This window comes from Oratosquilla oratoria, chromosome 4 (genome assembly GCF_046742065.1).
Source record: "Oratosquilla oratoria isolate Oo_2021 chromosome 4, ASM4674206v1, whole genome shotgun sequence".
Lineage (NCBI taxonomy): Eukaryota > Metazoa > Arthropoda > Malacostraca > Stomatopoda > Squillidae > Oratosquilla > Oratosquilla oratoria.
This window is the reverse complement of record NC_134780.1, coordinates 38,518,749-38,536,421: the sequence shown is the minus strand read 5'-3', so window position 1 is coordinate 38,536,421 and position 17,673 is coordinate 38,518,749. Positions and strand designations below refer to the sequence as shown.

Below are 17,673 nucleotides of genomic sequence, written 5' to 3'. Positions count from 1 at the left end.
ATGATTTTATTTTTACTTTTTCATTTATTTATTTATTTATTTTTATTATTGTTTTAATGTACCTTAGAAGATTAAAACTAGTAAAGACCTTGCCTGGATCTTGAGATTTTACAATATTGTGTTAAGGAGAAAGGAAAGAAAATGTACATTAAGAGTATTTTATGTTGCTTATATATATATATATGTATACATATGTATATATGTATATATATATATATATATATATATATATATATACATAAATATATACATATGTATACATGTACAGTATATATATATATATATATATATATATATATATATATATCTATCTGTATATATATATCTATCTGTATACATATATATATATATATATATAATATATATATACATATATATATATATACATATATATATATACAAATATATGCACTTTTAAGAAATTAATAATAAAAAATTCTCCCGCTGATTCTGATGGTTGCATATACAAAATCCCTTGCAGAGATTGTGAAAAGTATTACATTGGACAAACGGGCAAAGAACTATCAACTAGAATTAAACAACATAAATATAGTGTTAGAACAGCACAAGAATCCAATGCTCTATTTGTTCACATGAAAGACTTCAATCATTGTATTAATTGGACTAATGCTTCCTCTATCATTTCTTGTAATTCATTTGTCAATAGAAACATAATAGAAAGTAGTATGATAAAAAATTCTGAAGGTTCTACTCTTAATATCAGTAATGGCATTTATAAATTAGATAATTTCATCATTAACAAAATTTGTAATCAGGTTGTATGTGATCAAAATTAATTTGGTGAATTGTGCTGTTCTCTAGATTTCTTTTTCTTTGATGACTTTGTGTACCAAGACTTATTCTTTTTTCAAGTGTGACTTTTTGTCCTTCACCGGTTCCTTTCCTAGTGTAATATTTCGTGTCATCTTGTGCTATGCCAGTTCCTTTCCTAGTGTTTAATTTTGTGACATCTCACACCTTGCCTGTTCCTTTCCTAGTGTATAATCTTGTTATTTTTAAACCTCTTTGTAATACAACTTTTTCTGTATTCCCCTGAAGATGTGAATTACACGAAAGCGCTTGGGATATACTGTTTTCTTCCGATTTCCTTAGTGGTTACCAGCAAATTTGTGGATCACGTGTTGTTATAGTGATCTTTCTGCATATATATATATATATATATATATATATATATATATATATATATATATATATATATATATATATATATATCTATATATATATCTATCTGTATATATATATATATATATATATATATATATATATATATATGTTTATACTGTATTTCCATTTCCTTTTCAACAGGGCCATCCTCGTTTGGTAGATGCACTCACAAAGCTGTACACAAAAATGATTAAGAGAAATATAAATCCACAAACAGAAATGTTGGTTACTGCAGGAGCATATGAAGGCCTCTTTGTTTCCATTATGGGTAAGTGTTAACCAGCAAGTGTTTATGTATGAAAGTGAGGAATGCCATGTTTGAGAGCAAGTGCATAGTGTCTGCTTGGCATGTATTCCATTGAGACCTGGGGATCATTTTAGTCTTCTGGGTAATCCCAGGCAGTTTTACTCAGCAAAGGAGGACCTCATGGTCTTACATACATATACCAAGGGCTTTTTCCCCCTTACAAGGTAGGAAGCCAAAGTCAAATCATAAATCCACTCCCACCCATTTCATTACCATGTACTCCACTCCCATTCACCACCCCTCCTTCCCTCTTTTCTTGGCTCCACGTGGATGACAGGTCATCTCTGCATCTTGGCCACTGCCCTGGATCAGAAGCAATGCAGCAAGACAGAGGACATCCACAACAAGGCCGCTTCATGTAATCTGTGATACCACTCCCCAGTCCATCCCCTCATGCAGAAAAAGAGAAGATGGGGAGAAATATTTTCGGGCTGCATCAAAATATCATTCACATGTACTCCCAAACCCCCTCCATCCCTCACCCACTCCCTTCTATGCATCACAGGATCATCCATACACAACCATTCTCCACTCACCCCTATCTTCTGTCTTCCCGTGGTCTTAATTGCTTGTATACAATTTTCTTTATCTTACTGAGAGGTAAGCATAAGTATGCATGGGAAAGGATGGTGGAGACGAGGGTGGTTGACAGGGCATGAATGGTACATAAGGAAAGATTAGAAGAGTTCTGGATGTTCATGATTTCATTGGAGATATTAGGGGAGTGAAAGGGAGATCAAAAGTGGAGGAAAAAGGAGGGAGATAGGGAAGGTGCTGGGCATAAACAAATTGAATGTATGTGTGTATTATTATTATTCTATCTATATATCAATCTAACCTGTCATCCATGAAGAGCTAAGATGAGAGGGAATAAAAAGGTGGTGGATGAGAATGAAATAGGTGGGAATGGGTGCTTGCCTTTTGACTTAGCTACTCCCTTGTAAGGGGGTAAAATGCCCTTAGTGTATAGATTATTATTATTATTATTGGGAAATATTGAATGTTTTCTTTGATTGTAAATGTTTAAATTTCTTCGTGTGAGAAGTGAACATTGTCAGGGATAATTTATCATAGTATTTGTCATCCAGGTAGAGCCAAGATAAGAGGGAGGGAGGGGGGTGGATGGGAGTGGAATGGGTGGGAGTGGAGTTTATGCCTTTGTTTTTTGCTAACCTCTCTTGTACGGGGGAAAAAAGATTTTGGTGTATGTATGTGTTAATTGAAATTGAATTTCATTGTTACTATGTGATCGCCCATTTGTTTCCCCCAGATAGGTAAACTATGTAATAAAATTTAAAGCTGTTGAGTGGTATTTTAATTTATTTTATACATTACAGTCTTGTGTTCCTTCATAATTTTTATTATTGTTATTATTTATTTATTTATTTATTATTTTTTTTTCACTCTCCATAGGATTGGTGGACCCAGGGGATGAAGTGATCATTATTGAACCTTTCTTTGATTGTTACGACCCACAAGTACGATTGGCAGGGGGCACACCAGTATTTGTTCCCCTTAGGCCGGTAAGCATCATTGTTTTTCTTGATGCTAAACTTCCACAGTTAAGTCTTTGAACAGAGAGTTTATTAGGAGATTGAAGGTATTATTGTTTGTGTCAGTGTAGAGCTTAATTTGTATAAGTTTGATCCTATTTTTAATTCATTTTTTTATAGTTAATTTTGCCTTTTCTTGATTTTTTTTCTTTTCTTATAGTTTATTCAACCTTTCTTAAAAAGGCTTCTTCAATATTTCTCTGTTGATCATTTAAGTGGGTCTTTCAACTTTGAACTGAACTTTGGAAAGTTTGTTCCATTCATGTACATGTAAAAGATACATCATAATTTACTTTTTTTTTCCAATAAAACTAGAAATATTTTCTAGTTTCTGTTATACTGCACGAATTCTTTGAAGTCACTAATATGCAAGAATATTTCACAAGAAACAACTATGACAACTTGGTGTGTTACTTTTGCAGACAAAGACAGCAGGTTCAGTGTCATCAGCAGACTGGGTTCTGGATCCACAAGAACTTGCTGGTGCCTTCACTAAAAAGACAAAGGCTATAATTGTCAACACTCCCAATAACCCTCTTGGCAAGGTCAGAAACAACTTTATCTATATGTGATGAAATGTCTTAGAAGTATGGTTAGATAGAGTGAGATTAGATAGAGTGAGAAACGAGGAGAATTGGGATGGAAAAGGAGATGGCAGATTTGGCTGATGAAGAAGTATTGGGATGGCTTGGACACAAGGAAAGAATGAGTGAAGAAAGGTTAACAAAAGGTGTGGAAGGCAGAGGTGAAGGGATTGAACTTGAGGGGACAACTGAAGATGAGATGGATGGATGGGGTAAAAGGGGTGTTGAGCAAAAGGGTAGTGTCTGTTGAACAAGGAAGGAAGAAGGTAGGGATAGGGGTGAGTGGAGAATGGTTGTGTATGCAAGAAAGGGAGGTAATAGGGGGTGTAGGGAGTGGTTATGTATGAATGATATTTTGATGTAGCCTGAAGGGATTTCTCCGTATCTTCTCTTTTTCTGCATGGGGGAATGGAGAAAATGGCTTGCCAATTAAATGAAGAAGTCATACTGTGGATGTGCTGTGTCTTGTTGCATTTCTACTGACCTGGGGTTATGGGCGGGATACAGGGATGACCTGTCATGCATGAGGAGCTAAGATGAGAAGGAAGAAAGTTTGGTGGATGGAAGTGGACTTGGTGGGAGTGAGTACTTGCCTTTTGACTTGGCTGCCTGCTTTGTAAGGGGGGAAACGCCTTTGGTATATAGATAAATTACCCACTGATGCATCACTTAGTAAATGCTTTGAATGTGAAGTACAAATGTTTGCCAAATAAGAAATAGGTGTGTGCTATTGATTTTTTTCTCAGTTTGTGCAGAAGCTTTTGTCTGTGTGCTTGCGTACACACAGTAGAAATACAGGCAAGATACAGGGATGACCCATCATCCAGGAGGAGCCAAGATAAGAGGGAGTGAGGGGGGGCTGGATGAGAGTGGAGTATATGGGGATGGAATGGGAGGGAGTGGATTTATGCATTTGACTTTGGCTACCTTCCTTCTAAAGGGAAAAAAGCCCTTGGTATATGTATTTCATGTATACTTTTTTTTTTTGTGTGTGGCACTAGATGCAAAGTGCTCTAGATTGTCACCACACACAAATGACAGAACATATTATCCTACATTGTCTTTCATTTCCTCACTCCACATAATTCCACAAATATTCATTACTGACCCATAGGCCAACCTGTTGATGATGGCCAGATTTCTTGCTGCAGAAGATTCAGGGAACTGATTGATTGATGATTTGTATACTTCACAGGTATATAGTTTAGAAGAACTGACAATGATTGCTGATCTTTGCAAGAAGCACAATGTTATTGCCATTATGGATGAGGTGTATGAGTGGATGACCTATGATAATGCCAAACACATAAGAATGGGTAAGCAAAGACTTAAGTTTCATTTTGTGTATTTCTATTGTTTTATAGATAGGGATATTAGTAAATGCATACCAAGTAAATGTCTTGGGCGATGAGTGTGACCTATGATAATGCCAAACACTAAGAATGGGTAAGTAAAGACTTCAGTTTCATTTTGTGCATTTTTATTGTTCTATAAATAGGGATATCACTAAATACATACCAAATAAATGCTTTGGAGCATTGAAATAGACATTTGAGAATGGATGCTAAGAGGAGATTGTTCTTTGACCTCTTTCTTTAGTTCTTCATTTTTGTTTCTATCCTAATTTTCTTTTCTTTCATTTTCTCTTTTAATCATACTTACTTTACTTTTTAGATCATTTAACTCTCTGATTATCTCGTTAGTTCGGCGTAAGTTTTGCAAATCCTTATGGTCTATTTTTAAATCAGTTAATTCATCTATAAAGTTGTTGATGTCTTGCTTCCTTAGTACCCTGCTAACCCTAGTTTCTCTTTCCATATCCATAATTTTTTCTATTGCACCCCTCTCTGAAATTCTGAAAAAGCCTTATTTTCATACCTCTGAGTCGTCTTTGGAGTGAAGCTTATACATGTACTCTTTGGGATCACTCCCAGTGGTGACTCCACTCTACTCATATCTAATCCTCTCTTTGTTGGTTCGTTGATTCTTTTTTCTTCTTTACTTTCCTCCATTTTGTGCTAAAAACTATACTTTTTCAAATACTGGATTAGATACCTTACCGGTCACTTGAGAACACAACACTACATCCTGAAAATCAACATCTAGGCATTTTTCCTGATTCAAACAACAAAGCACTAAGTCAGAGCTCAATCGCTGGACCTCCTTCCTCTCCAACGATGAGTATGTGTATGAAGGAGTGATTGTGCTGACAGCACTGTATTGTGCAGAAACATGGAACATAAGAGAGGGAGAGTTTAAATGTGTATGAGATGAAGTGCCTTAAAAGTATGGTAGGGGTTACTAAGCTGGTTTGAGTTAGAAATGAGGAGGTGAGGAGGAGAGTATGGGTGGAAATGGAATTGGGAGATAGGGTTGATGAAAGAATATTGGGATGGTTTGGACACATGGAAAGAATGAGTGAAGAAAGATTAGTAAAAGAGGTGTGGAAGGAGTGAACATGAGGGAGCGACCAAGGTTGAGATGGATGGATGGGGTAAAAGGGACATTGGGGAATGTCTGTTGAGGAAAGAAGGGAGAAGACAGAAGACAGGTGAGTGGAGAATGGCTGTGTATGGATGATGCTATGATGCATGGAAGGGAGTGGGTGGGGGATGGGGGCTGTTGAGGGAGTATGTGTGAATGATATTTTGAAGCAGACCAAAGGGATTTCTCCCTGTCTTCTCTTTTTCTGCATGAGGGGATGGAGAAAAAGGGGGGGGGAGGTCACTGATTAAATGAAGCAGCCTTGCTGTGGATGTGCTGTGTCTTGCTATATTGCTTCTGACCCATAGCAGTGGGCAAGATGTAGGGATGACCCATCATCCAGGAGGAACCAAGAAAAGAGGGAGGGAGTGGTGAACAGAAGTGGAGTATATAGGGGTGAAATGGATGGGAGCAGATTTATGCCTTTGAATATGGCTACCTCCCTTGCAAGGGGGAGAAAACCCTTGGCATATGTATGTATGTATGTATAAATAGGGATAGAGTAGTTCAGAGTGCCGAGTTTTGGGCCTATGGAAAGGTGTGAGAAAAGACTAATAAAAAATAAAGAAAACAAAAGTAGATGGAATGAACTTTGAAGACCAAGAAAAATAGATGGATGGTGTTAAAGAGGGCATTGGTTACAAGAGGAATTTCTGTCAAGTAGGAAAGAGAGTGAAAAAGGAAATGGAGAGTGATTATGATTGAGTGATTTATACACATGATTTGTTTAACATCACAAACCCCACCTCTCAGAGAGGGCTAAGAAGGTATTGCCTAACAGAGGGCTTTGTAAAGCCCCTGTAGTTTATATGTAAATGTAGTTTGCCATTATTAATAAGTTTCTAACACTTTTTACATTTTTCATGGCAAATCAATGTTATGTATGAAGTTACACACTTATACCAAAGGCTTTTTTCCCCCTTACAAGAAAGGTAGCCAAAAAACAAAGGCATAAAAACCACTCCCACCTATTCCATCCTTATCACACTCCACTCCCTTCCACCCTCTTCCCACCCACTTATCTTGGCACCTCCTGGATGATGGGTCATCCCTGCATCTTGTCCACCGCACTGGGTCAGAAGCAGTGTCACAAGACACAACACATCCACAGCAAGGCTGTTTCATTAAATCCTTCTATTTCCTCCCACCCTCCATGTTCCACACACCATCTTTGCACACCTTATGACTCCCTCCTTGAACCATCCCCATTCCTCCTCCACTCCTAGTTCTACTCTATCCTTCACTCCCTCCCACTCCTCCCTCAGCTTCTCCTTGTACTCCTTCACTCCTATGTAATTTCATACATCACTTAGTGATGTATGAAGTTACATAGGAAATAAATTTAATAGTTAAATATAGGATTTTAATGAAATGGGCATTTGTACCTGAACAACCATTTCTTTTATTGCAAATTATATGTCCTTTTCTCTATATATCCAAATAGCAACCCTTCCTGACATGTGGGAGCGAACTGTCACCATTGGATCTGCTGGCAAGACCTTTTCAGTGACTGGCTGGAAGACTGGTTGGGTTTATGGGCCTGAGCACCTCATGAAAGGACCACAGGTCATCCACCAGCACTCCGTGTATACTTGCACCACACCTGTTCAGGTAAACAATCAAATTAAGTAGTAATGACAAGCAATAACTTTTTTTTTCCTGCAATAGAAAGAATTCTATTTTCTCTCTGACTCTTTCTCTTTTTCTTTCTCTTTTTCTTTTTCTTTTTCTCACTGTCTTTGTTTCTTTCTTTCTCCCTTTCTTGCTCTCTCATTCTTTCTCTCTCATTCTTTCTCTTTCCTCTCTCTCTTTCCTCTCTCTCTTTCCTCTCTCTCTCTCTTTCCTCTCTCTCTCTTTCCTCTCTCTCTCTCTTTCCTCTCTCTCTCTCTTTCCTCTCTCTCTCTCTTTCCTCTCTCTCTCTTTCCTCTCTCTCTCTCTTTCCTCTCTCTCTCTCTCTCTCTCTCTCTCTCTCTCTCTCTCTCTCTCTCTCTCTCTCTCTCTCTCTCTCTCTCTCTCTCTCTCTCTCTCTCTCTCCCTCTCCCTCTCTCCAAATTCTGAAATTTTAAAATCCCTTTTACATACATACATATACCAAGGCTTTTTCCCCCTTACAAGGGAGGTAGCCAAAAAGGAAAAGGCATAGAATCATTCCCACCCATTCCATCCCTGAATACACTCCACCCTCCCTATTATCTGAGCACCTCCTGAATGACGGGTCAGTAGCAGTGTCGCAAGACACAGCACATCCACAGCAAGGCCACTTCATTAAATCGGCGACCCCCCCTCTCCGTCCCCCCCATACATAAAAGGAGTAGATGGGGAGAAATCCTTTCGGGCTGTGTCAAATTTTGATCACACATACTACCTCATCCCCCATCCCCCTGGCCATTCCACCTCATGCATCACAACATCATCCATATACAACCATTCTCCATTCACCCCTGTCTTCTATCCTCTCCCGTCCTTCCACAGCAGACATTCCCCTCTTCCATCCATCCACCTCATCCTAGGACGTCCCCTCATGTTCACTCCCTCCACATCTGCCTTCCATACCTCTTTTACTAGTCTTTCTTCACTCATTCTTTCCATGTGTCCAAACCATCCTAATATTCATTCATCAACCCTATCTCCCAACTCCCTTTCCACTCCTGTTCTCCTCCTTACCTCCTCATTTCTCACTCTATCTAGCCTAGTAACCCCCATCATACTTCTCAGACACCTCATCTCAAACACATTCAAACTCCTTCTCTCTTCCTCTTTTATGTTCCATGTTTCTGCCCCATACAGTGCTGTTGGCACAATCACTCCTTCATAGGGTCTCCTCTTAGCATCCATTCTCCAATGTCTATTCCTCATTACACTTTTTAATCCACCAAGGCATTTACTTGCTTCTCTCAATCTACATTCTACCTCCACCTCTACTCCACCTTTTCCTGCCACATTTGCACCCAAGTATCTAAAACTATCCACTTCCTCCAGTCGCTCTCCCTTAATGCTCACTTCCAGTCTGCTGCCACTTTCACCCCTTGAACATCTCATCACCTTACTTTTACCCACATTTATCTTCAGCTTTCTTCTATCACACACTCTTCCAAACTCTGTCACCAACTTCCTCAATCCCTCATCCGATCCTGCCACAAGCGCAATGTCATCCGCAAACAACAGCTGGCTCACCTCCCACTTTTCTCCATTTTCTTTAACCATCTCCAATCCCTGACCCACTACCCTTGCATTTACCTCTCGCACTAACCCATCCGTGTACAAGTTGAACAACCAGGGCGACATCCCTGACGAAGTCCCACCTTTACCTCGAACCACTCACTCTGTCCATTTCTTATCCTGACACAAGCTCTACTAATCTCATAAAAACTCTTGATAGCTCCTAGAAGCTTTCCTCCAATCTCGTATATCCGCAAAACTTCCCACAATGCCTTTCTGTCTACCCTGTCGTAAGCCTTTTCCAGATCCATAAAAACCCCAAAAACATCCTTCCCCTTTCCTATAGCTTTCTCACATATCTGTCTTACCACAAAAATCTGATCTACACAACCTCTACCCGTCCTAAATCCACATTGTTCCTCACCAATTACTCCCTCTGTTCCTCTCCTAATCCTCTCAATCAAGATCCTCCCATAAGCCTTCCCAACTACACTTAACAAGCTAATCCCTCTGAAACTACTACATTCACACTTGTCCCCTTTTCCCTTGTAAAGTGGAACTATACAGGCACTCCTCCAGTCCCCCGGAACTCTACCCTCTCTCCAGCAAACATTAAATAACCTCACCAGCCAGTCCACCATCACTGTACCTCCTTTTTTTAGACATTCTGCATGGCATCCATCCAGACCAGGTGCCTTACCTGCTTTCATCATCTTAACAACTGCCTTCACTTCATCCTTCCTTATTTCTCCTCCATTTTCCTCACTCATCACAGTCATTTTCTTAGCATTTCCTACTGCAACTATCTTTCCCTCCCTGTCCTCCTTCACATTTAGCATATATACCAAGGCCTTTTCCCCCTTACAAGAGAGGTAGCCAAAAAGGAAAAGGCATAAAATCATTCCCACCCATTCCATCCCTGAATACACTCCACACCCCTCCACCCTCCCTCCCATCTCTCCCTTCACATTTAGCAACTCCCAAAAATATTCCGCCCATCTTCCCCTTACTGCCTTCTCTTCCATTATCATCTCTCCAGCTGCACCTTTTACCTTTTCTTCTCTACTTGATTCGCCTCCTCTTCCTCTCTTAATTTCTTTCCAAAACATCTTTTTATTACTTTAAAAATTTTCTGTCATACTCTTACCCCATTTCACATCTGCTCTCCTCTTTGCCTCCTTTACCTTTTGCTTTACTTCTCTTTTCTTTTCTTTGTACATCTCATATGACTCTCTCGTCCTATTTTGTAACCAATCTGTGAAAGCTCGCTTCTTCTCTTCTACAATTCCTCTGAATATTCATTTCCTTTTTTGCCTACCTATCCTGTGGTGGGGGAAAAGAATACTGCCACCAAGTACTTCCACTTGGATCGTAAGAGGTGAGAAAAAAGGGACGGGGATTGGGACCAGGCATCCTTTTCCCTGTAGCACCACAGGGGACATTCCTAAAAAAAAGTAAATCTCTTTTACTTAACTTTATATTACTGAGTCTTTTCTGTCCAGCTTTTCTCTTCAATGTTTGGAAAATATAGAAATGAAACTCAGCTTACTCATACATACATACATACATATACCAAGGCTTTTTCCCCCTTACAAGGGAGGTAGCCAAAAAGGAAAAGGCATAAAATCATTCCCACCCATTCCATCCCTGAATACACTCCACACCCCTTCACCCTCCCTCTTATCTTAGCACCTCAGTAAATTAATCTTGTAAAAATTTATGTTTAGTGAAAAAAAAACATGTATATTATGCATTATGAAATAATTTGAGCTTGCATGCAAATATGTTCCAGGAAGCTGTCGCTGAAGGATTTGAGATTGAGCTCGATAGGTATGATAGTCCCGAGTGTTACTTTTTCTCCCTGCCTGCGGAGCTAAAGGTGAAGCGGGACAATATCATAAAGATCTTGAGGGAAGTTGGTCTCAACCCCACTGTTCCTGATGGGGGCTACTTCATCATGGCTGATGTTTCAGAACTGAGTAAGTTATATATTAGAGAGATCTTTTTCTTCATGTCATGCTTAAAGCTTTATTCAGCAGATTTGATTTTTTTTTTTTTTTTTCTCTAATAAGCTCTTCTGCAAAAATGTGAATGATAGAATAGTGACATCTATACTTGAGAACTACTTTATAGTTATATGCATGCAAATACCAGAGGCCCTGCTCTGGAGACCATGCTCTTCCTATCCACTGTAGCCAAGTTGCTGGAGACTGGCATGGGAAAGAATCAAACCACAGTTACACACCTCCCCAAATCAACACACATTCTGAGAGGGACATTCCATGAACACTTCTATTAATAACATTACTCAACAAGTGCTGGAGGGCTTTGACAAGTAATTTCCACCAGATCCAGTAATGGTAGTAGTAAACAAAGCTTTTGACACATTCTTGTTGACATATCTAGTCATTAAAAGATATTGTCAGACATCCACAACAGTAAGAAGAAATGGCTGACAAACTTCTTAGCTGGCAGAAACTGGAGAATATCCGAGAACAATCATCTATTGGGGATCAAAAGATTGCACAGTGGGGTCCTCATGGAGCACTACTATCACCAGCTTTGTTTAACCAATTCACAACTGACCTCCACTCACCCAATTCAGAGTTGTTATCAAAGCTTTCACCCATGTGGATGACATAACTATCATAGCCAAACACAACAAATACAAAATGACTGCCTGAATTACACAAATATACCTAGACAAACTAGAACTGTGGGTCATGACAAAACAGAATGGTAGGCTCCCTTCAGAAACCATCAATTACAACACTTGCCTCACACAATGTAGAATAGCACATGTCTCCTATTCCTACCACTACCAGCCAGTAATAACATGGAAACAGTCCCACAACAACACAAAATAGAAGATAATCCAAAGTTTCTTCCCAAGAGAGATCTGTGGGAGGGCCCAAGGAATGTTACAAGCCACTGCAGGGTTGTGGGTTTTCCACTGAGAGAAACTTGAAGCAACTAATATTATTATTATTAATACCATTCCTCTCAGCAATTTAATAAGAATGGATCTTTCAGTTTGAAATTTTTTTACCATTTGTTTCTTACAGTGAATAAGATTGATGTTGGCGGGGATCCAAATGAAACTAAAGATTTCCGTTTTGTGAAGTGGCTGTCCCGGAACCGAAAGCTGCAGGGCATCCCCCCATCAGCCTTCTTTTCTACATCTCACAAGAGTATTGGTGAAAATTACATCCGATTCTGCTTCATCAAGGTATTATACATATACCAACAGCTTCTTCCCCCTTAAAGGGAGGTAGCCAAAGTCAAAGGCATAAATCCTCTCCCATCCCTTTAAGATTAAGCATACAGTACTGGAAATAATTATTTTAGGGACTTTTTTTGGGGAAAACCTTATGTACCATAGCCACACATGATTTGAAAATGTAAAATCTCAATTCATAAGGGAATGATGAGATGCTTTTCTACTGTCCCATTCAATCCGTTCTTTTCTGCTTCTCTGAATCTACCTCTCCCTTGTCTTCTCCTGTGGTGATAGTGTGAGAATGTTGTGGAAGAATGCTGCCCCAATGTTCCCACGTATGACGACAGAATAATGCTTCATTTCAGAAGCTCTTGAGATGGTTCTTTCTTTCTGGATCCATCTCTCTTTCTGTATGTGTGTCTGTCTGTATTATGCTTTTGTATTTTCCTAATTGTGTACAGGAAAGGAGCATCACTTGTTGGGTCCAGTCTCTTATGCTCCAATTTATGTTTATCTCAAATTCATGTACACTTCCAACTTAGTCTATCCTTGATTTCCAGTCATCATATTGTATGTATACTTCTAGTGATGTCCTTTTATTTCTTCATAAAGTTCTGAAGGAATCACTTACCTTCTCCCCCTCCCTCACTCAGTGACTTATCTTGTCCTTAATTCTTCTCTTTTCTTGTACATCTATTTCCAGTTATCTATAACCTGCCACTTGGTCTATTTCCTTCCCATTCAAGTGGACATACACTATGTGCTCTTCATGGTTACTGCCCCCCCCCCCCAAAAAAAAAAAAAAATATATATATATATATATATACATATATATATAATACTGATAATATTTTTATGAATATTCATGACCCAAGATGCCAAATTTCTTCTTGGTTAGCCTGAAGATGCTTTTTCTCCAAAAAGTCAGGTGTTACTTGCAAAATGGGGTGACTAAATATGTGTACTTTCATGTCATGAACAGTGTGAACTAGGTGCTGAACTTCATTATTCTTATTTGCAGGAAGATGAAAACTTGAAAAAGGCTGGCGAGATCCTTATGAACCTTAAGAAGGATTTGGATGCAGGGAAGTTATAAGAAAGAGCATTTGTTAGGTGGTAGTAGAAGACATCTATTTAATGCTGTGATCAAAGAAAAAAAAAAGGAAATACAAAAATGACAGATAAAAAAAAAAGGAAATACAAAAATGACAAATAAAAATGTTGGAATATTATATAATTTTATTGCATTTCAGTGTAGCTTTCTTGAAGTGTATTTCTGTCAGTATGCTGGCTGAGTAGGTTAGGACATCATGGCTTGCGATGAAGGTCGAGATGATGGCGATTCGAACCCTGCTCGGGGTGAGTTGAACTAAGGGCATGGTTCATTAAATTCCACGCTACAAAGTCCACTGTAAAAGGCACTGTCCTAGCCTCCCGATAGGAGGGAGTTTGTGACATTAAACCAAATTGTCAAATCTTTTGTAATGAAAGAGAAGATGTTAGATGAAATGGTATTGAAGTGGGAACTGGATAATGGAACAGCTTTCCAAATTAGAGGCACCTATATTTCAGACTGCATCCAGTTACAATGGGAAGAGTACATCTAACAGAAAATCCAAGAAAGACAGGAAAGGTACAATGCCAAAGGGAAGCAGTTGATGTCAGAGTTGCGCTTGGGGACACATCCTTCTATAAAGTGATGGATTGTCCAACTGAGTAGTCAATGCAGCATAGCAAATTGAGGCACCAAGATGAAAATGGTACATCGAAGTCCCAAGTACCATCAGGGTTCAAATCTCCTGGCCAACTTGTTCAATCATCTGTTCTGAGAGAACACAATGTCACTAGTGGGATAGACTCCTCATCCACAGAAATGTTGACTTACAGTTCTCAGATGGCATTCAAAAGTGGAGTAAAAACGAGCATGTACAAAGTTCTGCAACATTCTCTGAAACCAGGACACCTTCAGTAATGTGCAACTCTCCACGACAACCATGTGGCTACCATGCACTCCTTCGACCCCAAAACGAACTCTCCAAACAACAAGCACTATGCCTAGGGTTGGTGTTAGGCAGTCAAAACGACTGAGTACAGCATGGAACAAGTCTTCCTTGTGTGTCTCCAGAATTAGTGGGTCCCCAGCAATGAGACTTCCTGTAGGGTCTCTCACAAGATTAACTACACAGATTATGAGTGAACATGAGGGAGTGACCAAGGATGAGATGGATGGATGGTGTAAAAGGGCATTGGGAAAGAGGGAACATCTGTTGGGGAAGGGAGAAGACCAAAGATAGGGTTGACGGGAGAATGGTTGTGTATGGATGATGCTTGGGATGCATGGAAGGGAGTGGGTGGGAAATGGGGGGGGGTGAGGGAGTAATGTGAATGATATTTTGATGCAGCCTGAAGGGATTTTTTCCATCTTTACTTTTTCTGCATGAGGGGATGGAGAGGGGGGTTGCCGATTAAATGAAGCAGCCTTGCTATGGGTGCTGTCTTGCTGCACTGCTTCTGACCCAGGGTAGTGGGCAAGATGGTAGGATGACCCATCATCCAGGAGGAGCCAAGAAAAGAGGAAGGGAGGGGTGGAGTATGTGGAGATGAAATGGGTGGGAGTGGATTTATGCCTTTAACTTGGCTACCTCCCTTGTAAGGGAGGAAAAGCCATTGGCATATGTATGTATTTGTAATGGAGGAAAAATAAATTTTGTATGTAAGGACAGAATATACTTCAATTGATTGTTTTTAGAATGGGATATTCATTTGTAGACACTTGGTATCTGTTATGTATTTAGTCTTGGTTGAAGAAAATGGAAAATATTTTTAACAATATGAGGAAAGTCTATCCTCTGTATATATTGTTTTAATTTATTAGATAAACATTACAGAGTTTTATTTTTGGTACAGTGACCCCAGCAATCAAGTTACATATAGATGTATTGACTGCTGAAAGGAGGTAAAAACAATATTTCAACAAATTGCTCATCACCTGCAATGTGAATGAAGGATGAACTTGATAACAAATTCACTATATATTTTTTTGTGATTGTTAGGAAAATTGCTCTGTAAGAGACAGCTTCATGGATTCATAATTGTTATAATTGCTTGGTTGTTTTATATGACAAAGGTTATTTTTGTACTGTCCAATCTTACAGGTGCATGCCATTGCTGAACATTGGGTTAAGTTGCAAGGTTTAAGTTGCATTAGGTTTATATATAGAAATGAAACTACATGGCTTCCACAAAGGGAGGGTTAGACTGTAGCAACAGTTAGATGAACAAATATGTGAATCTTGAGTTGTATATTAAGTTTTTGAGACTACGCAGTCGTAGTAAAGATTCTTTTGTCTTTTCTGTTAGACAGGAGACTTAGATGAAGCAGTTGTCTTGTGTAATTACACTGAAATGTAAACTCTGTAAGTATGAAATAAATGTTGAATTTTTTTTGTTTTGTTAGAGATTTTCAAATGTTAAACCTCCCCAAATGGCACATTTTCTGCAAAGTGAGTTAGCTAGGATTGGAAGATTTATGTTCTGTTTATTACTGCAGCACTGAAACCACTATTTGCCAGTAGCATAAGCCTACCCAAAGTCTGACCTTGAGTCTGCAAGGCACATTTTTTGAATAAAAATAAAAAAGTGCACCTTATATGTTAGAAAATATGATGATTTAAATGGGTGTGTTTATACTTGACTACTCTCCTTATAAGAGGGAAGGGGTCTTTGGTATACATCTACTGTGAATGTGTGTGTGTATATTTAACTAATTGATGTATAATGGAAAGGAGCAATGCTCCCTAGGTTGTCTCCTACTCTTCAATTTATCATACCTAGCCTCAAAGTCTTGTATAGTTCCAACTTAATGTATATCCTTGATATCCAGTTATTATATTTAGATATGAATTCATGTATTATTTGAGCTTGGGCAGTATCACAAGCTATTCCATGTATTTATGCATCTATATGGAAAACTATTTCTTCACATCCTTTAGACATGTCTTAATTTGTTCCCATGATAGGGTTGATGAAAGAGTATTGGGATGGTTTGAACACATGGAAAGAATGAGTGAAGAAATGCTAGTGAAAGAGGTGTTGAAGGCAGAGCTGAACATGAGGGGGCAACCAAAGATGAGATGAGGTGGATGGGGTACAAGGGGCATTGGGAAAGAGGGGAATCTGTTGGGGAAGGAAGAAGACAGAAGATAGGAATGGGGGGTGATGGAGTACTTATGAATGATATTTTGACACTGCCCAAACAGAATTCTCCCCGTTTTCTCATTTTCTACATGAGGGGAAAGAGGTAGGGTTGTCTATTAAATGAAGCAGCCTTGCTGTGGATGTGCTGCATCTAGGGCAGTGGGCGTGATGTGAGGATGACCAGTCATCCAGGAGGAGCCAAGAAAAGAGGGAGGGAGGGGTGGTGAATGTGAGTGGAGTATGTGGGTATGAAATAGGCAGGAGTGGATATATGCCTTTGACTTTGGCTACCACCCTTGTAAGGGGGAAAAAGCCATTGGTATATGTATGTATGAACTCTTAAAACTCCCATCTTTATCAAAAGATTTATCCCATTCAATGACCCAAATACTGTAATTATATTGCTTCTTTCTCTTCAATCTTTTAGTCTTTCCTTGTATACTGTAGTTTATCTGCCAGAGTGAGGACTATTTTGTTTGCAGCCTTTGTATTCTCTTGATCTTGTTTATATCCTTCACTGTGTGTGTACTTCACCACTGACATGTATTCAAGTCTTGGACAGATCAGGGTTTCAATGAGTTTTTTCATCAGATCTTCATCCATATATGTAATATACAAGTAAATGCCTTGGAGGATTAAAATATGAGAAATAGGCAACTGGGAATGGATGCAGAGGAGACTGTGTGAAGAGGTGATTGTGCCAATGATAATATATGGAGCAGGGACTAGGAATTTAAGAGGGGCAGTGAGGAAAAGTTTAAATGTGTTTGAGATGAAATGTTGAAGTATGGTAGGGGTTACTAGGTTGGATAGAATGAGAAATGAGGAGAGTCGGAATGGAAAAGGAGATGGCAGATAGGGATGATGAAAACTTATTGGGATGGTTTGGACACTTGGAAAGAACGAGTTATGAAAGATTAGTAAAAGAGGTGTGGAGGGAGTGAACTTCAGGGGACAACCAAGGATGAGATGGATAGATTGGGT

The 17,673-nt window shown here is 39.1% G+C and overlaps 1 protein-coding gene across 4 annotated transcripts in view; it reads left to right on the top strand.

Moving 5' to 3' along the window:
* Kyat (Kynurenine aminotransferase) overlaps window positions 1-15,943 on the top strand; it is a 38,798-nt gene extending 22,855 nt beyond the window's left edge. For all 4 annotated transcript variants that reach the window (XM_076183950.1, XM_076183948.1, XM_076183952.1 and 1 more), the window contains 8 exons: window positions 1,327-1,453; window positions 2,906-3,015; window positions 3,468-3,590; window positions 4,825-4,945; window positions 7,558-7,724; window positions 11,065-11,251; window positions 12,338-12,501; window positions 13,514-15,943. In XM_076183950.1, coding sequence (XP_076040065.1) covers window positions 1,327-1,453; window positions 2,906-3,015; window positions 3,468-3,590; window positions 4,825-4,945; window positions 7,558-7,724; window positions 11,065-11,251; window positions 12,338-12,501; window positions 13,514-13,588 — 1,074 coding nt within the window. In that variant the 3' untranslated portion in view covers window positions 13,589-15,943. The remainder of the gene's footprint in view (window positions 1-1,326; window positions 1,454-2,905; window positions 3,016-3,467; window positions 3,591-4,824; window positions 4,946-7,557; window positions 7,725-11,064; window positions 11,252-12,337; window positions 12,502-13,513) is intronic.
* Window positions 15,944-17,673: the final 1,730 nt, after the last annotated feature.